General features: G+C 42.8%; 1 protein-coding gene across 3 annotated transcripts in view; it reads left to right on the plus strand.

The window, feature by feature from the left end:
* Positions 1-27,677, plus strand: part of NDST4 (N-deacetylase and N-sulfotransferase 4) — a 108,789-nt gene that overhangs the window by 37,974 nt on the left and 43,138 nt on the right. For all 3 annotated transcript variants that reach the window (XM_032684664.1, XM_032684663.1, XM_032684662.1), the window contains 2 exons: positions 2,550-3,302; positions 16,355-17,601. In XM_032684664.1, the coding sequence (XP_032540555.1) occupies positions 16,621-17,601 (981 nt within the window). In that variant the 5' untranslated portion in view covers positions 2,550-3,302; positions 16,355-16,620. The remainder of the gene's footprint in view (positions 1-2,549; positions 3,303-16,354; positions 17,602-27,677) is intronic.

Raw genomic sequence — 27,677 nt, forward strand, 5'->3', positions numbered from 1 at the left:
ATATTTAGGAACATGGTTTAGTGGTGGCCCTTGCAGTGCTGGGTTAACAGTTGGACTCTATAACCTTAAAGGTCTTTCCCAACCTAAATGCTTCTATGATTCTATGTTTCTAAGCACAGAACTGCAGGAATTCTGTTTTTCCACCTCATAATGTGCTGTGAAAATGAATACATCAAAAACAGATACGCAGACATTGTAGGGATAGGTGTGTAAGCTCTAACTAAATTTGGACAGAACATAGAAACATTTAGTTCCACAACCCAAACAAAGCAACAACAGCAAAAAAACCCAAAACCAACCAACCAAAAACCCCTCTACAAAGCCAAACAACGAAAAAAAAAAACCTCACCAAACCCAGTTATAAAACCAGAAAGTCATGTTTCAGAATGGTAATACTAGTTTGGGCAAAGTATTGGTAGTTTCACCTCTAACTTTTGAACTACCAATATAGGAGGAATAGGCTGTTGTGATTGCCTATCCATACAGGGGGGGAAATAAATCACATAGTGAATAACAGGTACAGAATTTCCACCAGCTAATGCAAAATCTGTGCTGCAGGTAAGAGACAAAAAAACACACATCCTGTGGCAAAGGATTTCAGCATAAAAGTGATACCTCATTAATACAGTATTTATATTACTAGAATTTATCTTTTCCTGTTTCTCTCCATCCGTACTGAATTTCTGTTTCTTGCTGTTCTGTTTTCTTCCTCGCATATTTTTCCCTAAAGCAGAGCATGAGAATTCTATCATGATCAGAAGGACATTCTAGGTAACTCAAGTGCACTTGTGACCGAGCAAGAAGAGTTCAATTTTCTCTATTACCCAAAGGAGAGAGAAGTGAAAATTCAAATTGCACTTTTTCCCAAGGCTTGGTGTGCTCTCTCTGTTCCACAGAGTCAGAACAATCCTGCCAACTGATTTCCAACACATTCCTCATAAGGGCAGACCCTGGCACAGCCATTCCCCTGATCCTGCACTCCAAATGAACCCCTAGCAAAGCACACAGACACTGAGGCAGCACGAATCCACAGTCAGGCTTCTCCACGTGGAATTCACTCAGCATGGCACGGGCTAAAGCCAAGGATTTCAGTTCAGGGAGCGACTTCAGCATCTGAATTCAAACCCTCTCAACAGTGTGTGTTACCATTTGGCCGCTGGCCCGCCTTGGGAACATCTGCAGCAGCAGCTTCCAAGGGGCAGAGCGCTGCTCCCACCACATCTGGAGCGGCACAGCTGGCCTGCAGCCAAACCCTTCTGCTCACAGGGGTCACTCCAGTTCTCCAACTGCAGCCACGAGCCAAGTGTGGGAGTACAAAGAGCAGCAAAGAAACCAGACTTGTTCTTTTCACACCACCACATTAGGGCTGGGAAATCCTCACGGCTTTGGGACAAATTGCCCCAGAAGTTTTCCTTTTTTGGGGGGAGAAACCCTGTAACTCAACTTGGCTATTTTAGTTTACAGCCTGATTGAAGCTCTAATGTTCACACCGGATGCAAGGAGGCACCTGCTCACCACCCAGTTGCAGTGGGAACCTCACACCCAACAGCCACAACAGCCTCTGGAAAACAAATCCCAAATCCATAGCCAGCCGTAGGCATAAGGCATTTTTAAAAGACCCCCAGCGAGTGCTTTGTAATTAGAAATTGCAGGAAATGACTCAGACATTCTCTGAATTTTAATTTTCCCTCAGTTTCTAATTTAGCCAGAAGGAATCAATTAGTCCCCAGTCAGGAGTATCTACCATCTTTGAAACTTGGATATTCACAGAGAGCAAACAGCTCTTCATGTAGCAGGTCCCAGCTGAAGGATGCAAATGGGAAGCTGCATGGAACACCATTTATTTACACTGTCTTGGAAACACGAAAGGTTGAGCTGACCCTCCTATGATTCAAATCTGAGTTTACAGCGTCATTCATCATCTCAGAATGGGTTTGTTCCAGTCTCCTTGAACAAAACTATTTTCTCCTCACATTTGCTGCACTGAATTGGCTGAATTTCAATTCCAAGGTGTATTGTACAAAGAACAGTTTTGGAGTGAAAGGTGTCAAGCTGGCAAAAATTGAAAATTAGATTGGAATAAAATCTAATTCTTTTAATATAGAAAGTGTTTAGTTTTCCCTCTGTAATATAATTTAAAGTCACATAGCAATCATGTTTCTTGGCTATGGAGGCAGGTTTTCATCTCTAGCTGGAGGAGATAAAGGATTTTAATAAGGAATTATGCAACAAATAGGTGGAACTTCTGTCACGTAGAGTAGGAAAATACTTTGCAACTCTGAGCACCGAATATTTGCTGCTATCAGGGACATCATTTGTAACCCACTTGCTGAGTGACCTCTGCTTGATTTCGGTCACACACTAAAACCCACCTTTCGTTGTACCAGGTGATCTTATCAATGACCTAACAAAGAGTAGGAACCAAAAAGTCTTCCAGCACTGTGATTTTGTTGAGCCTCCTTCAGCATCTGGAGATGGTGAGGGCCAACTGGGGGCTCAAGCTTCCTCCCGTCAGGAAAATGACTCTCTCAACTTTTCCTTTCTCCCAGGCTTTCTCCTGCAGGCTCCAGGTGTAAAATCAGAAGCTGGAAGTGGCACTTCCCTCCCGCATTTTGGGCGGGTAAGAGGGGGGGGTGGTCCAACCGCACAATGACAGATTATGCAAATCCTGGCGGAGCATCTAATCAATCACGGCGCTGGTAGAGGGATGCGGCTCATCTCCGAATCAGCCTCCACCGCCGCGTCCTCGCGCGAAGCATCCCCCCTTCGGCTGGAATGACATCAGAGCGGCTCCGAGTCCTTGAAAGTCTGCGGGTTGATTAGCGGGAGGAATCGGCCGCTTCTGCCAATCACAGCCCTGCGAGGCCGCCCCGATACTCCTGGAGATCCGCGGGAGAGGAGGCTGACTCCAGCGAACGGGAGCCGAGCGGCAGCGCCGACGGGAGCGGCTGCGCTTGGGGTGACCGAACAGTTCTCGCCGCCTTCCCGCTGGAGCCTGCTTGCTCCCCGGAGCGATCCCCGGGTCCGGGGAGGAAGCCGCCTTCTCAACGGTGTGCTGAACAGAGGTTCGAATCATTCCAGCTGGCCGCTCGCTTTGAAGAGGACGGTCTGTGTGCAAATGAGATGTGACCGTGCCGGCAGAGTTCAGCTACTGGGGCTGGAGCAAGAGGAGCCTTCCTGGGATGCCGCTCAGGCAGCTGCTATCAGCTGAAAACTCTCCCTAGTTTACCTGGAGCCGTGCGAAGAGGTTTCAATAGCAGATGTCTCTCTCCTGCACGCTAGCAAGAGAAATTCTTCTCTAGGTAAGCTACTGTTCAGCTTCTGAACCTATACTTCTGGGGATATATTCATACAACCACCCAGACAGTGCCTGTGCTCAGGCTAGAAAGCAGTGCAGAGCAGGTACAAATACCTACACAGCGTGTCAGACAGTGTGCCTTGAACCTATGCACAGCGAGCACACCTCAGAAAGCTGCCTAGAGCCTGGCATTCCAAGGATTATGTGAAAGTTTGGGATAGTCTTTGCCACATTTGCATGCAAGTGCCCTCGATGTAAACAGATGCACAGTCTGAAGGGAAACTCGTCTGCCTAAATATATGAAAGATCCCGGAAGGCAGAGCATGGGAAGTTATGTGTGGGGAAAAAGAGGATGCTGTTGCAGTTCTTTAGTCCACTCCATATCCTTTGCTTTACTTTGCTACCATCTAGCAAAGTTAAGCAGAACTACTGTATTAAAATAACGGAGTGAAAGCTTGGGTATATATTAAACATGCACTATTTAAAGTAAGAGTAATTGTACTGTGAGGAAGCCAAGACCTACAGATCTGCTCTCTTGCAGCACTTTTGATACCAAACAACATCTGTCAGCAACATTTTTTTTTTTTAAAGAGCGTGGCCATTCATAGAGTGGAAGCAAGGGTTGTTTCAGGTAGAGAGAGGCAAACTGAAGAAATCAGTGTGTGCTCTTCACACACTACAGAGCCAGAGTCCAGCAGCAGCCCTGTGTTTTTACCTTCCAGCTCCAAGTCATTGCTGCTGGGAATGAACACTCACAGGAGGAGTGTTTAGAGGTGAATAAGTCCCTTCCTACAAGCACTGCACTAGTGTCAGCACACATACATAGAGAACCCCACACTCATTGAGTTCTCTTTTCCCCAGAGAATCTACCATGCCATTCTACCAAATTTACCATTTACCAACTTCTGCAGTTCTCAATCACATTGCTTGAACCCTCTCACCCCGGGAATAAATGCTGCAGAGTCTGGCCTACCCCATGTAGCAGGTTACTCTGCCACTTCTAGCCCTGAATACCATCAGAGAAAAACATAAAGTCATTTTCACCCCGTTTCTTCGGTAGTTTTAATTAACATCCTCCTGCTACAAGATGTTCAGCTTGTGGAAGGGTAGCAGAACCTCCTTCTTCACAAAGTTTCAATAGTTGGCAACGTTTTCCAGGCACTTCCCTGTCTTGCCCCACCACGCCTGTACACTTCCCTCGTGCACATTTTTGCATCCCCCCAGCTGCACTGTCTGACTTGCTTTCCGAAATGCTGCTCTAAAGGAAGGGGAGGGGGTGGTGTGTGAAATGCCAAGTTGCTTTTAACTAAGAAAATTCCTGGCTTCCAGTTTTCTTCTGAATCTTATCACTGCAGATAATATGATCTGCCCAATTAGATTAGATGTTCCTAATGGCATTGCTCTGTGCAGAAGTTTAAGGCTGTATATTAGTTTTCTGTGCCATTTCCTCAGAACATGGCCATTTTTTTTTGATTCATAATAGATGCCTAATGTCTGAAAGCCCCAGAAATGAAAGTAGGATTATCTTAATGTCTTGTTGACACCACCCTCTTCTACGAGGCTGGAGAAATACTCCTCTAACTTTCATTTTATTGGAGTAAATCAGATGCAAAGGGTTAGATTAAAGCTGAATGCTTGAGTGACTGACCACTTGCACACATACACACACACACATATATATATATACACATCCCAACATTTAACTCCATTTCAGTCTGAACACCCTGTTAACTCACACTATCAAGTTCTGGAAGTCCTATTAAAACTTTATGGATGCTTAGAGGTTGTGGTATCTGCTATATCACTCTTTGTAATGGCAATGAGCACACTCAGCTGATGTGGCAGCATGCAGGAATCATGAGCTCCTCTACAGTTCAACCATCACTCAGCACAAGTGGGAGAAAAATATGCTAATAGTAAAGATGGGTTTTTTTAAGGTTTACAGTACAGGAATTATCCCAGCAGTATAATGAGATACTTTGAGGAAAATGTAGCCATCTATTGCAAACCCATGGCAATACTGAGCAAAGAAAACGCTGATGAGTTACTATTAGTTGTGACCCAGGAGTTTTCAGTTAGATAAACAAAAAATTGCATTTAGCCACGTGCCCCCAGAAGAAGATTTTTACCATTTTTCTACAAGCAGTAAGGGAAAGAATACCATGATCTTTTACCAAAAAAAACCCAAACAAACAAACAAAAAAAAACCAAACCCACATAATTTCTATTCCAAATCTTTCTGATTTAGCCCACAAACAATTTTGGTTTGATTGCCCCTATGACCATAGGGGCTGGATGAATTTCAGGTGTTTGCTTCCATCAGGTGTTTGCTTTGCAAAGCTTTCATAATCACAGAACCACAGAGTGGTTTGGGTTGGGAGGGACCCTGAAGATCATTTAGTTCCAACTCCCCTGTCATGGACAGGGACACCTCTCTTCAGCTTCAAGGGTGCATCCAAGGACCTGCTTTCCATACCTGTGAAATCGGTTTTTCTGAACAAAGCAAACCTTGGACTAAGGGCAGCAAAGCATTGCAAGCTGGATGGCTGAAGGAAATTCACTGGGAATTGTGCAGAAAACTGCAATTTCCCCAGCCTGTGGAGTCATGGCAGGAGCAGGGCACTGAGCTTAAGGTGAGCCAAGGGCTCTCCACATTTGGTGAGGGGAGCTTGGGTTTGAAACCATTTGCAGGTGTTAAGGAGCACAGGGTAAGGTGGCAGTCCAGCAGATCCCTTGTTCTCAGGCCTGGGATGCAGTTGAGGACAATTGGAGTGGGTTGAGGGGCTGGACTATGGGAGAAGGAGGGTCTCTGTGCTGGAAATTGCATGGGGCACTAATCAAAGTGTCCTGTCCCACATTTTGAGATAGGCTGAAGAAGGTTCATATCATAGCAACAAGTCCTACTAAGATGTTAAAGCAATGCTCCTCAGGAAGGTAAGCCACCCAGAAGAGTGTTAGAGAGAAATACAGAATTAATTCTCCATCTATGTCAACATTTAAATTAGAAAAATTGAGCTATTAAAAGAATCGGGTGCTGGAAGAAATGAAAATCATTCACATCAATCCAAAACATTTGTTACAACTACTGTCAGGAATGATTACAATGGAATCACAGATTCTTCTGAAATGAACAGCTGCAATAGAAAAATAATAATATTTTACCTAAACAGTGATGCCACCAGAATCACATGGCAGCAGCACACCAGTGTAGAAACCATGACAGGGTTTGATGAGGAAAACTCCTTGTCACCAGAAGTCACTTATGGCCATGAGATGATTTAAACTCAATTCCAAAAGGAATAGAGAAGTATTTAAACCCATTTCCTTCCCTCTGGCTACAGGAGGGGTCACAACTGCTCTCCCCAGGCGAGCAAATGAACCCTCCCTCCTCTGCTGTCAGGATGGGTTTTCAGAGCCAGAGCAAACACAGAAGCAGAAGCCAGGGCAGGGGGGGGCTTCTTTCATGAAGAGGGAAGTGAAGAGGAAGGGATTCCCTCTTCCTCCTTGGAAGTTGATGAGATAAGAACTGCCCTTAACTTCCTCAGCTTGGCCAAGGGAAAGCAGGCTGGTGCACCCACAGCTACGGACTTTTACTGATGGCTGGGTCTTCATTCCCCAAACATAAATACCATTATCAGACACACAGCAGAGAGAAGAATGTGAACAGGCTCTTCCCTGAGCAGACCTGTGCAAAACCTCCCCTCCTGTAGGACCATCCACAGCTACTTATTCCGCCCCACACTCTGCCAGGCATCCCCTGAAAGGATTCCATTTAGCTCTTAGTGTATTAATAAGTGTTCTGATTAATAATTAATAGTAGCTGCTGGCCATAAAAGAGGCGACTGGTTGGGAAGTTAAAACAGCCTGTCATGAAATATGCACCCACCTCCATGTTCCAGTTTCAGGGGAGGTTTTATCCAACATCTTTGCCTTTGCGTGGGACCATATTTTGCAAGGAGAAGACCAGAGCTCAAGTTCCAGAGCCTCAGGGTACTCTTGAATTTATTCTCTCTCACTGGGATATTTATCACCCCCTAAACCACCAGAGGGGAGGGCAGGTGGTCAGTGCTTCACAGGCAAATTTTTGGAAATGAGAGGAAGATTCAGTATCCAGGCCTCTGGGTAAGATACAGAAATTAGACTTACTGGTCACAACTGATTTTAAAGCCCTCAGAGATTTATTTTTTTTTTAAATTTAAACTAAAGCAGGGCCATCTGCCTGGACATTTTGCCAGGCTACCTGCACTTTACCTACCTAAATAGCTGGTATAACAGACTAGAGCATTTTTATTCATGACGAGTCAGTAGACTGTGTTTGGTTTGCAATTGTAAATTGTTCCACTATTCTACCCTCATACTGTCCAGGGTGGAACCAGCCTGATGAATCAATCACCTGCAGAATTGTATGTTACTGTAATTTGTACATGAACAATCAAAATTAAAGGGAATTCTGTGACATGCACTGTCCACAAAACAAGCAAAGCAATCCATGCACAGCTCAAAACACCTGCCACAACTCAGACTTCCATAAGGCCAACTCTCCACCAGCCTTGGAGCCTGCATGAATCAGCAGCAATCATCCTGCACATTCAGATTTTTAGCTGAAGTGCCTCCAAAAAGGCTTTCTCCTCCATGGAAAGATATTTGTGCTCAGGCAGAAAATATAAGTATCTATGTATATGTTGCCTAAAACAGAGCTTTATGGATTGCAACATATCATTGTGTCAACTAATGAGACATCATTCTGTTGGTTTGTAAGACCCTTCCATAAACCAGAAAGCCAGGATTTTCTCTTCCATGATACACCAGGGACATGCATATTGGAAAACACAATTACAGTTGTGCACCCACCCCACAGGAGAGCATAGGGATGTAAAGAGACATAAATAATCCCATCCTAAGAAAGACTTTGACAACCATTTGGATTTTTCTTTTTTATTCCACACCCTCCCCCTTCACATCTAAGTTAATGCCTCAGTAGTTCAATAAACAGAGATTTTTCATGAAAACAAGAGGTTAATCAAAGCCTCTCTACTCTGTCACAGAGCCCTAATGCTATTAGTTCTAGTTCCAGTCTCTGAGCTCAGTGTGACTCAACAAAAAAAATCCCTTGAATTCCTAAGTAGGACCTTATCCTACTAGTGGCATTTCCCAACTGAACTTTATCTAGACAAAACAAAGAATACATCTTTGGAAAGGAAACATTTGTTTATATTTGGAACCAAAAGAAAAACCAGTATCTATAGGTCACAGATGACACACCAGAAATCTCTAAAGAGATCTTTCATTTCACTGACAAAGTGGCTTCTCGCAGAGAAACCCCATGAAAACAGTGGCAGAAATTAACACAAAGGAATTTAACCAGGAATAAGAAAAAGGGTACAAGGAATAGGAAAAAGGAAGCAAGCTCTGCAAACACATCTGACTGTACATGAAAGTATGGATTTTGCACTGGCTTTCCCAAATGCACCCTTTGCAATATCCACACTATACACATTTGAACCAAACATGAATCATTTTAGAACATTTTACAGCTGATATGCATGTAAAGGTAGAAAAGAGTAATATTCCCACAACACAGACAGAAAAACTAAAGTACTAGAAAAAGCCAGCGGCCTCCAGAGAGCAAAACATGATGGTGGTGGCAGAAAGACAGAAATCAGAGGTTCAGCTCCCTGCCTTATCTTCTCCCCATCAGGCATTAGTCCTCTTAGTAGGCAAACAATACCCACCCAATCATTTCCAGATGAGGAGTTGAATTTGTATTAATAATCTTCCATAAAACTTCCTCAGACTGTCTTGTCTGCAATACTTAAGTACATTAAAGTGAGATATAGCCTGTTGGGCATTGTAGTATTTTCAGTACATCATCAGGTTGCTCTGTGTAGATTAGTTTTACTGACTACAATAATATGTGCATCCATAACTGGTTCCCACAAAAAGCCCACCTTGCCTGTTTTAAAGAACTGGCCACTCTGTTTGCTTTTTTTTTGCTTGAAAGCCACTACTTGCCCAGACCTGCCAGGCTGTCACCAGCACTGGGGGCTTAAATGATGCTCCAGCCTAAACATCTGCTCTGATCAGAGGTTGCTGGGACCAAACCCTGTGTATTCTCCCCATTTTCCTACCAGATCCTCTCAGTGATAACAAAACCCTTCAGCCAGCGAGGACAAAGATTGGACAAGGGAACTCCAGCAGAAATTACTTAAAGAGTAAATAAAGGGATGTTGTTATAATGAGAATTAATGTATACAGAGCTCGAAAATGCTTTATGGCTGGCTGGAACCAGGCTTGAGTAAACTCAGAATAAACCCCTGTTTAAATTTCATGTGGTAAAACATGCTGCTCTAAAGATTTAGGTACAAAGTCTTAGTTATCTGGGTTTAAATAGACTTCCTTTGCAGTAGCAATAGATCATCACTATGTGACAGCAGTGGTCCCTCTGAAATAAGTTAGTGGCCTCCTTTTAATTCCCAGCACAGATGTGACCACATCTGACTTTCTCACAAATAGCCCCTGTGACAGGATATAGACACCACAAAACATGTTATTTGGGGAAATATATTGTCATTGGTATCAGGGTGGACACATTTTAATTATCTCACATGGTGGCAAAGATTTTTAGGTCCTATAAAAGCAATAGGAGAACAGACAGTGTGGGAAACCATTAACTACTTAAAAAAAAAAAAGATCAAATATAGTTTAGTTTCTGACAGACTATTCCAGAGCCTGTGACTGTATCTTGTAGGCAAAGGGCCTCTTCATTAAAAATGGAGCTTTCAAACTTTTTCTGTCTGAAAAACCTCCAAAAAGTAAAGTTTCAACAGCCATCCACCAAATCTGCAATCCTTGGTAAACGTCCAAAACTGATACAGAAAATCTGCAGATATTTAGATTCTAGTAGAACTATAAAAAGGTTCTGAAATTATTTTTTTTTTAATGCCTTACCTTGTATATACAATCAAACAAGATGTACAGGGTTTGACTACTGCATTGATTGACTTTAAGGAGTTCTAGTTAGGCAGCCATTATATTGCACAAATGTTGTCTCTCAGCTGAATTCACAACACAAATCATTCTATTGGAACTGGATAACTAATTGACAGCCTTATAAAAGCAGAAAACGGTACCAGAATAGATGGACTGTAATAAAACTTCTGATACAATATCTCACAAAAGTTTCATTTGAAAAGCTAAATGAATTCAAATTGGCTTCCATTGAAGCATTAAACTATGAATTGAAAAGTGATGAAGAGCCATTAACCAAGTGAGGACAGGAGATTTGTTGCACCCAGTCAGGAGAAATGTTTTGTGAGCAGCCTCAGGACAACATGTGGAGCCTGCTTTTATTCACCAGCTTCCTTCAAAAGGACTGGGGCAGTCAAAGCATGTTAATTCCATCTGCACTTCCCATTAATCCCACTGGGAAGGCAAAGCATCAACTCCAAGGACTCAGTCCTGTAGGTCACGCACCTCACCATCTCTGCTGTGATCGCAGGCACAACTTTCTGCCGTGACATTTTGGCTCTGTCATCACGGCTTTAGCAATAAGCTTCTGACCTTCAGATCACCTCTCAACACCTTCCTTTCACCCTTGGTGGCTCAGTTACTTTCCTACAGATGTCATGAGGGTTGTAAACATCTGCTGAAGGGCGTCATGCAAGAGCAAGTGGCTGTTGCTTCCAGCTCAGCTGCCGAGGGGCTGCCAAGGGACCTTGGAAAAGTCAGGCCTGTGCCAAATAATGCTCTTCAGCTTTTTGAATTTTTGGTGAGTTACTGGTTAAAATGACAGATCTTATCACCATCGCTCAGGCAAGATGAACAAACACATTGAAAACTAAGGTACTTTTAAATCATTATTACATTATTTTAAATCTGGACACAGAGATAAGGTGTTTTGCCCGACGACATCAAAACGCATATATTTTGGTAATTTTGATAAACTAATATATTGTGATATCACCACACAACCTATGGAGCTGCTCAGTGAATGTGGTCACTAACAGCTACTTGCTGTGATGGTGACCAGAGTCACCCTGTCAATAAACAAGAAATACACATATAGGCTCTCTCTTCACACATGGTTCTCCTAAGACTGTACCTAAATTACTGGTTTCCAGGAGCTTCCACGCCTGACACTCCAGAGAAATCAGCAGTCAGCTATTTCTGAGGAAATATTACAACTGCTTATTATGTTCAGAAGTACTGAGGCGTCAGAGATCCATAAATTGTGACATTTGGAGGAAACGTCACCGAAACATCACGGATGGGATATTTATGGGAGTTCCTGGGTGGTCCAAATGACTGTGGGGCTGTTGGAAGTTAATGGGTCAGAAGAAAGAAGTGCTGAGGCCCATCAGGCAACATTCACCACAAGTGTGGTTTAGTTAAGTTTTATAATACATTTGTACCACAAGTAAAGCAACACGAAGTGTTACATGTGAGCTGGGGAAACAAAGGAGGCAACGAATCTGTGAGGGAGGATTTGCAGAAGGAACAGTCCCATTAGTTCCCATTTGCAAAAGGTTCCCACCAATTCCTGTAGAATTCATGCAGAAGTTATAGTTGGCTGTCTAAAAGCATCCTATGTACATGTGTAAAACCCATCTCCAAACATACCTCCAGCCACTCTGCTACAGGGAGCCTTTTTCAAAGCTCCAATTTCTGATATCATCTGGAAAAGCTGAAAGCCACAGAGAGATAGAAGCCAGAGGGGTCAAACAGCTCCCTTCCAAGTATTGTCTCACGCTAAGACCACTCCACTTTCACTGAGTGCACAAGTTGAGGTATTTCAAACACTTTGCTTTATATTCATCGATTATTGACTTCACCCTCTGGCATCATTTAGCTTTCTGAAATCACACAAGATTACATGTGCACTATAGACTGACCAAACTGCTGAAAATACTGAAAAACTGGTGGTTTCACTTACAGATGATTATGCATTGAAAACAAACAGAAGAGATCAAAGTGCTGAGCAGCCTCTCCACTCAGAAATCATAAAACAGAAGCCAGAAGACCTGCAACAGCTTTCACCAGCTGAGAAGCTGCCCTTGTCTAGGTAAAAGAGTTTCCTAAATCCTTGTGGTGAGCTATGAGCAGCTGTCAGCAACACCCCTTATGAGCAAAGCCACACTTGTAAGCACAGAACACATTACTACCTTAAGCCTGAGAAAGAAAAAAAAAAAGTCACTTTCAAGAAGCATATAAGTTCTGTGAGCTCCCTAAAAACGTCTCTTAGAAACTTTTCTGGAAAAAAAAAAACCAAACAAACAAAAAAACCAACAAAAAGCTGTTTTTTTTCCTCTGCAGTGAACAGAAACCCTGAATTTTTGCTAATGGCCAGCAGGAGTCATATATCACTCAAATCAGTCACTTGTTTCTGTAATGAATGAGGAGTCCCATGCAAGGAGCAGCAAGCAGGTATCATGATTCATTGGGCTGCTGGTAAACGGCAGGAGTCATACGAGCTTAGAAAGGAAGGAAAAGAGGGAAGGGTTTACATTATTTTTTTTTTAGCCTAAAGGGAAGTCTTATATATAGAAAATAAAGACATTCTGACTTCTGACTGATGCTGGAATAAGATGAAAGGAAACCTCTGGCCTGCCTCCAGGTGAATTACTCCCAGCGACACACTCCGGTGCAGACGGGAGATTAGGAATGACCACAGTGCTCTGGTACAAGTGTCCCACTCCCCTCCTCAGGGCTGTCATCAGCAACATGCTCTTACCCTGCTTGTTCCACCACCGAGCTCTGGGAGAAGGTCTGTGTGTAGGAACCGGAGCACAAGAGGATCACAGCTTTAATTCCTGGTGCAGTGTTAGCACATGGTGTTAATAAGAGGCTGTTTCTCTTCACTATCATGCTATCGGTTTTAAATAGTCGAGTCCTAATCTTCCAATCAATCATCTTCCAAATCAGTACACTTCAGTCATCAATCAAATGCATTTGCAGGGGGAAAGCAGGAAGTATTATTTAGCAAAGAGGCAGCAATTTTTAAACCTCCGTTTTTCTTCAGCTGCCTGAATTAAAGAAAAATTACGGTCCCTGCAGATGTCTGACATCACGACAGAGTTACACTGCAGAGCTCTGCTCTTGCTGGGGAGAGGCCCCACAACTGAAGATCTACTGAGGGCCAATTCCTTGATTCCTTGACCAAAGTGTGCCCAGCTTTGGGCTTGACCCCCCTGAGGAGTCAATGAGCGCTCATCAGTGACCACAGGAACACAGGACCTCAAATACCAGTTTCTAAAACTCCATTAGTAACACTAATTATGAAATATGGCCTATTTTCATGTTTTTCAAATTAATATAGCACAGGAACTCTCCAAAGGTCTTTGAATTTCTGAGCGAATATAAAGCTGTTGAACTTTAAGGGGGAGAGTTTCAAAGGCACAAATGGCACTTAACTTCCAATTATGCCTTGGAAAATGTCCCACTAATGGCTAATATAGCTGATTTATTTTCATAAACTTTAATTACTTCACACTATTTTTTTTTTTACTGAACAGTATAATCAATTCAACAGAGCAGTTCAAAAAAAGGTGCAAACTAAAAGGAAGTTCTGCTCCAACGCCAGGTTTCCATAGGCAAGTTTAAATTCCTTATCAGTTCTAGTGTTTAGACATCTAGATAAGTGAGAACGCTTGCACCTGTTATAACATCTGCATACAACAGATAGTTTACATTAAACCTGATTATTAATATTTTAACTGGAAGAGATTTTACCAGTGTTATTATTTGGAGGAAGTAATTTGGGATGAAGAGGTAGTTTTGTTTTGGCTTCTGTAAAGTCAGAAGCTTCTCATTTTAGTAACACAAGCAATAGTATTTGTGAAGTTGATTTTGACAGCTTGCAGTAGCAGTACCCAGGAGATACAGCAGGACCGTAGACTGAGGGAGAAAGTGCCATTTTAGGTCTCCTCGCATGCTATTCTGAGGGGAAAATGTGCAATTTTAGGTCTCCTTGCATGCTACTCCCTCGTGCTACAGGTGTGGGCTGAAACATTTGCTAAGTACTCATGGTGATTTAGCAGCACATTTCTTAGAGCAGAAGCCCTGGGTTTTCCATAATTTTAAACATACGAGTCTTAATTAAGACGTTCTACCTGCCCTGGGGGTTTCGGAGCCCCTCCTGGAGGGACCGTGCCCGCGAGGGGAGAGCAGGTGTTGGCTCTAAAAAGCAAGAATATATTGCCCTCTAGTGCCGAAAGCAAGCGGAGGATGCAGAGTCCGACAGGGGGTTCAATTATTTTTTCCGAGACGCCTGCCTGTCGCACGCCAACACAACTAAGGCTTGTTGCAATCGGCTGTTTTTGGGGGGTAGATCACCCACCCACCCCTCGGGGCTCCCCTTCCCATCGAGAGCTGCTCTCCTGAACTGGTAAAGCCCGGGAGTCGGGGCTGAGCGACTCATCAACGTCACCACTACTCGAACACGGGCTCACAGAGGAAGCTTCACTTGATCCAGTTTTATCTTCTGAGGAAATCTTAATTGGAGGTTTAATAAGAAGTGAAATCCCGGCAAGCAGACAGAACCGCGGAGCAAGGGAAGCACCAAAGCGGGGCAAATACTCCTAAAATTATCAGGATGATTTTAATTTCCTTGTGATGGCTGTGATTTCTCTTATATTTCTTCTCTCACATGTAAATTCAGGACATTTTTCTCGTTTCTGTTCACTTCTGTGCACGGGTAAACTCTCTGCCTCGCTCACACCTTTTGGCCAATCGCTGTGTGACACACAGCAGGGTCACTGATGGAAGAGCCCACAGTCCAGGGGGATGAATCTCCCAGCACACTTCCAACTGAGGAAGGTAAATCAGACACAAACCCGAACCTGGCAAAGTCACAAACAGCCTCAGCAACAACTCCCTCTCTCTGAATGCTTCCTACAAGCATTTTCCAGTTTTCGGTGCAAAGCTTAAGATAAATGAATAGTTTCCAGAATAAAACTCAAGACGTGTAACCCGAGTTGTTAGAGGAGGACACATCAACTGCCAAGTATCTGCCTGGAAAAAGCACTTCTTCCTTGCAGTTCCAAAATTATCCATTGTTTACCATCTCGCACTGTTCCCACGGCCAAACAACATAAATAATTCAGGAAGATGTTAATTCCTTTATAAATCCATAGAACAGCACGGGCTATTTATTTAGTTAGCTCGAACTGCCTCTGAGTCATATGGTTTACTGTTACCAATGGCAATTTGTCATGACTGCAGGGAGAACTACCAGGAATGGCACAAGAGCCTCAGAGCCAGCCAGGCAGTGAGGTTTGAGCACCTTGTACTTCATCCATGCAAGGACACTGAAGGCCCAGTCCTTCAGCTGTGGGTGTCACGGACCAGGACATGCACCTCTGTGCCCACCCAACACCCAAGAGATAATTCCCTTGTGGTACTTTTCACTCTACATAGCACCTCCCTTTGATCCCTGATGGAGGCAGAGGCATGCACAGCTGCACCCTGCAGTTTTAACAGCCTGCTCGTCCACTTGGAAAATCCCCGCACAATCTTTATTGTTCCTTAAAACGACTGTGAAGTACTGATCACTCCAAGTCCGGAATGGAAACTGGAGAGACAAGTCCTACAAGTCTTTCCTCAAAGTCCTCTCGTGTCTTTCACCTTGGTCACATTAATTTCCCAGTCCAACACAGAATTTATCACCCCTTCAAAATACTTATGCAGCTTGACATGGAACACGTCCCCATGTTTAAATAACACTTACTTTTTCCTAATTTTGCCCTACAATCTTCAATCATTCCCATTTGCAAAAGCAATGAACCATTTCAGATAAGAAATAAATAGATAAATAGATACACATCCTCAAAAAGTTATGGTTAGACTTTGTTTTTATACCTTGAAAACAGGGCAGAGCTGTTTGATGCAGCCTCTCCTAGTGCATCAAGAAAGCAAAGTGACACTGAGTGCTCCTGGAGCTGCTCACAAACTTCCCTCTCAACTCAGATTACCAGCATCCATCACCAGCCTTATTAACGTGTGTTTTTAATTGCTTTATGGATTTTATTTTACTTTCTCTTCTTTTACTTCTCGTTGCAGATAATGTTGAGAGTTCTCTTAATTGATTATTGGCAGCTGCCGCATTCTGAGAGAACCTCTTTCAATTTAACTTTCCGGATCCTTTGACTTCCCGCTCCGACAGCTTTACAGCCTCCCTGACAGCTTCATAAATGCTCTGCAATGGTCACATGAACGTCTCGGGAGGGGAATCGGCACCTCTGCAGCTCCTCATTCCCATGGCGCTTTAGGAAGAGGGAGAACCGGAAAAGCGGCAGGTCCAACCGCAGCTGGAAGTCCCGCGAAAGATGAATCTAATCGTGAAGCTCCGCAGAAGTTTCCGAACGCTGGTCATCCTCCTGGCAGCCTTCTGCTTGGCCAGCATCCTCATCTCTGCCTACTTCCTCTACACTGGATACAAGCAGGAAATGACCCTCGTGGAAACCACCAGAGAAGCAGAGTGTGAACCCCTCCAGCTTCTACCCTACAGGTCTGCGGAGATGAGAACAGCCAAGCCAATCGATCCGTCCAAAACTGATCCCACTGTCCTGCTGTTTGTGGAGAGCCAGTACTCCCAGCTGGGGCAAGACATCATAGCCATCCTTGAGTCCAGCAGATTCCGGTACCACATGGTCATAGCGCCAGCCAAGGGGGATATTCCCCCTCTCACAGACAACGGAAGAGGGAAATACACGATTGTTATATACGAGAATATTTTGAAGTACGTATCCATGGACTCGTGGAATAGAGAGCTCCTGGAAAAATACTGTGTGGAATACAGTGTTAGCATAATTGGTTTTCATAAAGCCAACGAGAACAGCTCCCCGAGCACCAAACTGAAAGGGCTGCCATTACACCTCTACAACAACGTGGCCCTCAAGGACTGCGTGGTGAACCCCCAGTCGCCCCTGCTGCGCATCACCAAGGCACCGAGGGCTGAGAAAGGGCCCCTGCCCGGGGAGGACTGGACAGTGTTCCAGTTCAACCACTCCACCTACCAACCGGTGCTCTTAACGGAGCTGCAGCCCTCCAGAGCCACCCCCCCGGCGCTGCCCAGGGCTGCTCTGTACCCGACCGTCATCCAGGACCTGGGGCTCCATGACGGGATCCAGAGGGTCCTCTTTGGAAACAACCTGACCTTCTGGTTGCACAAACTGATCTTTATCGACGCCATCTCTTTCCTGTCGGGAAAGAAGCTCACGCTGTCCTTGGATAGGTACATTCTGGTCGACATAGACGACATCTTCGTCGGGAAGGAGGGAACGAGGATGAACGTCAACGATGTGAAGGTAAGGCAAGGATTGGGGGATACCATCCCAGACACACGTGTGTGCAAAGGGATGCTTAAAAACGCACAAAAAGCTTGGAAAAGCTGGAAAGCTCCGTTTCCTAATAAAGGCTGAAAGTGCACAACTGCAGCCAGCAGATACAGAAACCACAACCTGAGATTACTTCAAAAGCCTGTTTGCCCACACACATCCACAGATGCACCTGTGGATGTACGGAGGGGCATACACATGTATGTGGGGGATATATATATATATCAAAAATATCATTTATAGGCCTTTCCTGTATTATTTCTTTCACTATTCCTGTAAAGTAGACAGAACAATAGAAGATGGTTGCCTTCTTAAACCTCACTATCACTGTATTGAGAAAGAACGAAAAGAGAAAGATCAAAAAGAAAAAAAAAAAGAAGTCTGAAAAAGTTACAGCCCAAATTTGAGATAAGCATTTAAAGGTACCAGTGACAGGATGGAAGCACAGCACACACTGGAGCAAGTGACATAATCATCTGACACAGTGAAAAGCCAACAGGGCTTCAGGGGTTCCTTTACACCTATTTGATGATCTGGAGCATCCAGGGATGCCACTAGATTTGTTCACAGTAATTTTCAAAGATGTGTGCAACTTGGAAGGAATAGACGCAACTCTATTGCTTGACAGTTATTTCCTTGTAATTTTCCACATGTGGGAATCACATTCAGAGATTAATTGAAGTCCTTAAGCATGCAATAACACATTCTGCAGCCTTTATTCTAGAGGGTTTTTTTCTGTAAATACCCCAATGCTTTCAAGGACAACAAGGAAGCCTTTTGTTTTGAAATGCAGATTTCTATTTAATGTCTAAATTCTTATTTCCGTGTCTACAATTTCTGTATTCATCTGCCTCCTCATCCGGACCACTGACGTATCAAAACACCCAGCAAAAGCAATATTCTCATATACAATTAAAACCATTTTGCACATCAGAACAGTTTGGGTAATTCTATTAGCCAAACCAGGCATGTGAATGCTCATCAGGGCTGATTTGGAGTGCCTGGTGTCTGTGAGATCTGAGCACTGTGCACAAGCTCAGCGATCAAGTGCTCTCTCTCTCTGGAAATATCGGGGAAAATGCTCTGGGAAAGGGCTTGGATACAAGAGGAAATTAACTGAGAAGGCAATTGTGAAACAAGTTTTCCAGCAATAGCTTTCCGCCTGCACATTTTTGAGAGCGTCTCTCTGACGTGATTTGCTCCACTAAGGAAGTCTATTATTATTCCACACCGGTTAAAGAGCCCCCATTACCAGCAGAGGAGAGTCCACAGAGAGACACTTGGAGATTCAGGTCATACTGTTCACCGGAATAATCTCATTATGCTTAAAAAATAACAAGTCACCTCCTTTATTACCCAGCAATCAACAACATTACCAGGCAAACCTCTCCCCCTGTGCTTGGCAGAGCAGCCACACCTCCACGCTCAGTACAGGAGACACAGCAAAAAACTCCAGATCCAGGGGCCTGAGTAGGAGCTGGCTGCTGTTAAAAGCATTCAGTATTATTTTTATATGCTGCACACACATTTAGCCATCTGAAAACCCACCAGTCCACACTGCTGAGCATCTAGACAGCAACAAGGAAGATTTGAGATTTGCTAGGATCCAGACTTTCTGCAAGGAATGCGTGGTGAGCGTTCCTTTATGGAGTATGTTTGAGTCAAGGTACAAAAGGAAGCTTTCATTCTTCCCACATTTCTCCAGTGCCAACATAGCTGCCCACTTTCATCACAAAACCACAAACGGTGCCACTCACGGGATAAACCCTCTCCTCACCTCAAACAAGAATCATGCCACAAACACAAACCACGGGGAGGAATCTTTGGCAGGCACAGGCTCAGAACCAACCTTCCCATCAAGTGCTCTTTTGGGGACAATAAAGAGTTCATCTCCCTCTTTAGATGGATGTTCACACACAAATCCACCTGCAACTTGACCACCTGTAGGTATTCTGTGGCTTAATTTCAAATCAGTTACGTGGCACAGATTTGTTCCTCAGGGTATGTCACAAACACTTGCTGCTCACCTCGGTCCATTCCTAGAGACTGGACGTTCCCAGAACGCATTAACACACGAACCAGAGCACTTGCTAATGAACATAACACCAAAATCAGAGTGCACTTTGGTTAGCTTACAGAAAATTACAGCCAGTTAGAGAACAATCTCCCCAGTCACTTGGGGAAAGAGGCAATCAAGAACCAGAGGACCTTCCTTCACCCCGTAAGGCAGAGCAGCTCTGCTTGAGAGAGGTAGAAATAACAAGTATTTAGGGGGCTGATATTTAAGTGATGCCAAAGCACTGCCACGAAGGAGTGGCTGTGTCCAGCTCTTCAGAGAGGGTTTGCTTTGCAGAGCTATAGGAACTCTCTATTAGGCTCTCCTAAGGTGCCATGCACACCCAAGTCCCTTTCAAATGCTTTAACACACATCAGGTGCATGCAAAAAAAGCAAGTAAACAGTTACACACCTCCTAACCTGGGTGAAAAATACCACTAAATAACATCACCCTGTTCAACCTCTGCAGTGACCAAACATAACTGCCAACCCAGAGGACACGACCAGAAATGAGTCTTCTGATAACAATATTAGTATGTAACCATAATAACACAAGTCAACCTGTTCCCCTGTAATTACTTCCTGCAACTCCAATGTTTTTATTCCCTCACAAAGCCTTTCCTCAATTAGGCGCTTCAGGGATAATATGTAGTTTTATAAAGGGTGGCATCAGCTAGAGAAACAGAGATTAAAGAACAGAGTTATTATGGGGCTGTGTTTACCACAGAAGATCTCCTGGTCCCCTGTGTTGTACAAGTTGTGCAAAGTCATGTCTGGCTCAGTAATTAAACAGGAACTCAGCAGAGCCACAGAAAGCCATTTTCCCAAGCTTTGCAGAGATCTATCTTGAGCCTAGCAAGCCTCTGCAAATGAATGTCTCCCTTTCCTGCCTGCCAATATATTATCTCAGTGCTTGATTTTAGAAGGAAAAAGAAGTCATCAGCTAATCTGCAGAATTACTGAACTTGTGTACTTGCAAATGGTATTGGTTCCCAAGCACACAAAAGTCCAGTATCGCTGACATCACTGATTTAGCAAAAAACTCTTAGAAACATCTGGTTATGCTGTGCCTGGAAGTGCCACACAGGAAAAACACAAAACTTTCACCTTTACAGTTTCTTTTTAACTGAGCACAAGCAAAGCTGCATTGCCCAAACAGGGAGTAAGAACTTGCTCAAGCCTTTGTATTTTTTGTAGCATGAGATAGAACAATATTTACTCACCCAGGAAGAGCTCAACGCAGCGACCAGGGATTTTTCAGCACCTTTCTCAAATAGACTTTCTAATGTTAACTCAAAAACCCTGCAAGAGCACATTGCAAGCTAGGGAATTTATTCTTTAATAAATAAAACAAATAAAGGTTTTTTATAAAAAAAAAAAAAATCCAAAGAGACTAAAAAGCATTAGCCTCTCACTTTCACTCCTCCTCTTAGCTCAAGAATTTACACTGCACCACAACTCCCCTTTTATAGCCTTCTTTCAGGTGGACTCTGTTAGGAATCACCTGCTTCCCTCTCTTCTCTACCTCTCCCAGGTGGAGCTGGTAGATAATCAAAGAGGAATTGCTCATCCCAGTGCCACCATATCACACAGCCCCTTCTCTAAAGGCCATGCTTCCCTTTTCTCTGTTCCTCTAATTGCTGCCACAAGGGCAAGAGCATCGTTGGGCTTCCTGGGACACCACAAAATGATGGAGCTTTAGAATGTTATTTGTGTTACTGCTGACTGCAGTCCTTCCATCTCCTTGCAGCCCATCTTGTGTTCTCCCCCCTTCTTCAACTCTGAGCTCCACTTACTTCAGTGAAAATAAGAATTGCATTAGTCTCTGACACCTCCTCACTGCCACAGTCTGCACTTTGTCTTTGACCTTCACCATCATTAAAATGCCTGGAACACTTAAAGGCTGTGATTTTTGGCTCATTTCAGTATTTTAAAGGCAACAATTCATGTTGGAGTTGCATCTTTTATGGTAATTCCAAATTAAGGACTACTGGCTCAGCAGGAGGCTGAGCTCAACAACTGAATATCTCTTGCACTTGCCTCTCCTGATCTTTGAGCAAGGACAACTGCTTTCAGGTGGAATAACTGGACATGTCTGGGCCACATCCCCAGGCATGGCAGAGTGATCAGTTGGTACAAAGCTGTGGGTGGGCACAGGGTGAGCCAAGCTCTCCGTGCTGCTGTGTGCAAAGAGGCAGGGCAGATGACAATGGATACTTGGATTTCTAACTCAGGTTTCTGAGGTGTTCCTCTGGACGCCCTTGTGCCCATCCTACACTCACACTGAACTGTAGGGAAGGTTATGGCGAAGCTACAGCAGCCCAACACCTCAGTCTGCATCCAGGTGCTTCCAAATGGCCTCACTATAATCCCCTAAATCCCCAGAGCTTGGGCAACACTCAAAACTCCCTGTGCCATAAAGAGAGACAGGAAACAAACCCCTTTTTATTGTTCATTCATCTGGGGCTTTTTCCTTCAGCAGAAGCTGCAAAGAGCAGTTGCTTCCCTGCTGATGATGTGAGATAAAATAATCATCCCTCTACCCTTCTAATAAGGCCCAGACCACTGGGCAGTTCAGGGAGAAACCAAAAGCAGGAGATGAATGAGCACAGGAGGCCAGAGGAGACAGCCAAGCATTAGTCATTACAGGCTGTGTGGCACTAATGTCACCTTTTAAAGCACTTGAGAGCGGCAGTGAAGAGCACGGCCAAGTGAAATTCTGGAGTTCCCACTTTTGGATGGTCCTAAAGCATTTAAAAATGAATTTAAATAGTAGCTGAGAGGCATTATAAGAAAACCTTAATAATCAGACAATCTTTTTAAAAATGGGAGTGTCTGCTCCATTCTGCTTCATCAGAGATGACAGTTCATTCAATATTTTCCTTGTCTGGGTCTCCTGAATCACCCAATTCTTTCTGTAATAATTTGAGTGTTGAATACTGCTCAAGTGCCTTGTCAAGATACATCACACCAAATGTTCCATAATTCTTTTGTTTCAATAGACTCTTCTTTCATTCAGAATTTCAGTACCAGCATAGTTCAAAACCACAATTCCTTTGCCACCAGCAAAACATTTCTTTTCCTCCTTGGCAGCCTTATGAATTGACTGTGTATCCAAGTACCCTCCCCCAATGATAAGAGATTTGGGGTTCTCTCCTCCGCCAGGTTCCCACTGAAGATTTGGCAGGTCTTGACAGAAAACAAATTCTGGTGGCTCTAATTTTCTCACTCTTTCACTTGTTAAACAATCACATTCCTTCCATGTGTCTCTCGCTCTGTCACATGGTCTAATCGAGATTTTCCCGAACACCTGAGAACTCACTCAGTGTTCTCCTGTCCCAGAGGACACACGCTGGTTTTTAGTCTGCAGGGTTGCATGTCCAATTCAATAGTGTTTGTACAAGCACCACAGAATCATCTCAAATCTGAAAGGGCTGGGAAAAAAGTTGACTCTTCCATGAAGCAAGAAAGTGAATTAAAAAAAAAAAAAAAAACAACAGAGAAAAATCATCCTGCCGGCTATTTAACAAAAAGTTAATTTTGAAAAAGATTAACCATTTTGAAATGTTAAAAAAACAGCACAATGCATTTTCAAATACGGAATGGGCAGTTTTTTCAGTTATTGGTCTCATTCAGAGATTTCTAGTGCTCAGAGCCTGACTCAGCACCACTGCCTGGTGACACACTCCTTTGGCTACACTCTCCCTGATTTCCTGGATTTGTACTGATTTCTTGAATCCCTTCTCCAAAATAACTCTGAAGTCATAGGTTGTGTCATACTGGAGTACATTTCCAGGACACACGTGGTGCTCTACTTAATTTAGTTTCATTTAGGGAATCCATAGGAGCCAAAAACCACGGCTGCTTTATAGCAGCCCCTCGAGAGACCTGCATTAACCTGAGCTTTAAAACAAGGCATATTAGTTAAAAAAGAGCAATAACAATTGCTTCCTGCACAACAAAATACCACTGTGGAATGATGAAATAGCCTTGTAGAAAGGCCAGGCAGTGCAGGCTGCAAGAGCAGTGGTAATTATTGCCTTAAAAGCACTTGATGCAGCAATAAACACATTACCCTGAATGCCATGTATAATGCAGTGCCTTCAGGAGCAGTGTTACTTAAGTGAACTTTAAATATGCCTTTGTCATCCAAATGTGAGCAGAAGGAACACTTAGAGCAAAAGCTCAGCTTGGCACCGTTGGCACTATTCAAATGATGGGAAAGTGGGAAAAGGTTGAAGAGACAGAGGGATGGACAAACAGATGAGTAATGGAGAAAATCTCCGAGAGAAAAGGAGAAATTTGAAAGTTCAGCTGTTTAAATTAAATCATTAACTGAGCATTTTCCGTCCATCTCTGTATCATAATGTAGTATGAAAACAAATATATTTGACTATGTCTGGCTTCAAATCCTTAGACATATCTATACACCTGTCCATCCATCCATCCTTATACCTATATACATACATACTCCCACAACTCAAATCCTATGATCTTTATCTTTTCCATGACTATGGCCAAAGACCCCTCCAATTACAGCTTTTACTTATGATGTTTTACATCTCCACCTGTCTCCTTTCCACACAGGCAGAATAACATTAAGGGCTTTTAGGGAAAAGCTAACAAATTGCAGCTTTTGCATCCCCAGCCTCCTCCTGGTGGGGTGAGAGCCAAGAGCACCAAAGGCACTGTTTAAGAGATTCACCTGCACAGGGCCTTACAGTTTAAGTGTCTTTTTCTTTATTAAAATTCTATATATTTTTCACATTCTTCTCTTTACTGTTGAATAGCACATTGTAAAAAACACTCGCCAGTCCTACACTACTTAGATAAAAAATGATTTTTGATTGCTGTTAATTCGTTTCTTAAAGTACAAAAGAATATTTTTGGTCTCTTAGGCATTTATAATATTCTGATACAGGACTACTTATTAATTTAAATAGGTTGACAAAACTTCTAAATTTGCAATGGAAATACTAAATACTGTAATTTATCATTTCAACCATTACACTATTTTATAGATATTTCATAATAGTTAGGAATTTCTCTCCAGAAATTTCAGGAAGAAAACAAAACTTTTTTTGTTCAGTTCCAAGTAGAATTTCATTTCCAAAATTTACAGGAAAATCAAAGGATAAGCTATTCACAATTTCCTGCAAACCAGTGCATTAGTTAAAGCACTCTGGAGCTTTCTGGGCAGTGTTTTTGTTGGTTAGGGTTTGATTTACTGCACCACACTGGATGCACTGGAGTGTCCTGGTGTAAAAACTCCAGCATTTATCACTGGTGAGTGGAGCAGATGACAAAAAGCTCCTGTATTTCCAATTAAGGCTGGCACAGAAGGACTACCAGGGCAACGTGGTGTCCTTCCACTGAGGGCTTCTCCACGAGCACCTTTCCCTGCTTAGAGCCCAGAGTTTGTCTTGTTTAGGGAATAAAACCACGGATTATTAATTTTTTAAATCATAAACATCATTTACCGGGCCAGGACAATTCCTCTAAATGTCTATAAACCTTACTCTTCTCTGTGTTTTTGTTCTTTCTTTTAATTCCCACTAATATCACCTTCCCAATACTTTCTGACCAAAGCATGGAAAACTTTAAAGGATTTGAGGTTAGGATTTTAGTTTTCCTTCCTTGCAACTTGTGTAGCCATTTATCCTTGGACTAAATAGGGTGAAAAATCCTTCCATAATGGCAAAGTGGCAATGCAGAGGAAAATGAAGTTTATATTCTTGCTACTCCATCAACTTGGACTGCTCCAGTGAAACAGCTTCTCGTGGCAAAATGTTGATTTATTAAATGCAGACTGTTTCACCAGAATATGATTCGAACAAAATTATGTTCTGCCAGCTCATCTGCTCTGGCAGACTAAAGCAAAAGTGGGCAGTTTGTAGAATATTAAAAAAAAAAAAGTATTCCAAAGATCATAATTAAATGGAGCTTTGGAATTGCTGATCTTCCAGAAATTAAAAAATGAAAATAATTCACACTCTGCTGAGAGACTTCTTTAATATGAGAACATCCCAGGCAATGGATATTTCAGGTTTATACTGCCTCTTCATTTCATGTAAAAGCCAGAATTATTAATGTAGCTTTTACATTACATATTAAATCCCAAATATCAACACTGAGGCAATTTCTAAAAATTGTCTCGATATTATACTTGAACTAAATTCAGATTGAATTAAAGCCATGGGCTTCAAGCACCTGTATGTCTTTTCACCCCAAAACATCAGCTCTTCAAGTAAAAGCAGGATAAAGGATGTTGGAATTCACATTTTTGACAGCAGACTGGATTTGCTTGCCTTCCCCAAACCTCATGAAATATTGGCTCTTAAAGCTGTCAGTGATTCTGCAGAGCACAAGTGCTTTTTTGGTGGAGTTCCAATTGTTTGAACAGGGCAGATCACACGGGCAGCAGGTTGTGCCTGGGGAAAAGCAGGACATGGGAGAGAGGCCCAAGGGATGAGGATCAAAGCTGGATCAGGGCCATGCTCTCTCCATTTTCCAGTAACTTTTAATCCCCAAGGGCTACAAAGACTGAAAACCTCCTTTGTAATAATATTTACTGTAAGTTTTTAAACAAATTAGCACAAATGTTTGGGAATTAATTGAATATACACGGATAAATAAGCATTAATCTATATGAATCTATAATTAATAGAGGCTAAATACTCCATAATCGTATTAATTTAGGAAATCTTTGATGGAGTTCCAGGCTTAAGTGTGAACTGCTGAGGATACCCTCTGCATGGTTAATAATAAAATAATAATAATAATAATAATAATAATAATAATAATAATAATGCATTACATTAAAAAAAAATCAGGTTCATCTGCAGAATGCAAATGCTTTAATAAAAAAAAGCTCTGCATGTGTCTTCCTGGTAACATGTCCCAGGATTTATGTGCACCATAAACAAATATGTCTGTGGTATTATAAAGTGTGATTCCACTGTATTTGTTATTAGGTAAGGGAATACAGTTTCCCCATATGCTCTCACTATTATTTCTCCTGTAACTGGGAACATGCTGCCAGTACATTATCAGGAAATAAAAGCTACCCATCCCTGCTGTAAATTTTCCAAGGTGGGTGTTGCAGAGGAGCCCCAAGTTAAAGACCAGAGGGGATTTCAGGCAGCAGGTGCATTTCAAAGCCCAGCAACAATATTCTGGTTTTAGTCATTTCAGGGGCTGGTTGCCGGTTCTGTAACCTTCGGGGGGGTGCTAAACCCCAGCAGGGGGCAAAGAAGAGGGAATGCAGAGCCCATGGAAGAGCTTGAGGAACAAGGAATATTTTCCACAATGGAAAAGTACCACCTATGTCTCGTTGCAGATTACTTTCAGGATTTGGATGTACACCTTGCCCAATGATCCCGTTTGTCCAGCAGAGCATGAGCCAAGTGAAACCTATCCCAGCAAGTCAGGATTTATGATTTTTTAAACAGCTACTCCCGTGTAAAATAAAATTATGGCACTACCCTTCAGCTAGGAGAGTAATAGAATCCCTCACTTCAGAAATGAGTGGAAATTTAGTGTAACAACTAAAATTAAAAGGTGGATAGTTGGCTGAACATATTTTTCTCTGTTTGATGGTCCTGTATTACATGGATTCATACTTCACATGGATTCATACTTTTCTACACTTTTCAATGGGAATATTTAGAGAAAAAAGTTCTGCCTTTAATGATTAAGATCAAAAGCAATTAGATGTAAAAGGGAACTGACTCAGTAATGGCTTGCCACTGAAATGCATAGGAATGGTTTGAAATAGGGACCTTTTTTAAACAACCTTTCTGTGCTTCTTTTGTTTTCTGAGACAATGCTATGCAAGTATTTAATGTGCTGGTGAGCCCAGCTCTCTTCCCTCTTCCTAAGTCCTAGAGATCTATTCACCATAAAGTTTGAAAACCAGTATTCTCATATATGTGAGAACACAGAAAACCCCAAAATTTCAGCTGTTTTGAGACTTATGAAAGGCTCACAA

Source organism: Chiroxiphia lanceolata, chromosome 4, assembly GCF_009829145.1.
Source record: "Chiroxiphia lanceolata isolate bChiLan1 chromosome 4, bChiLan1.pri, whole genome shotgun sequence".
Taxonomy (NCBI): Eukaryota; Metazoa; Chordata; class Aves; order Passeriformes; family Pipridae; genus Chiroxiphia; species Chiroxiphia lanceolata.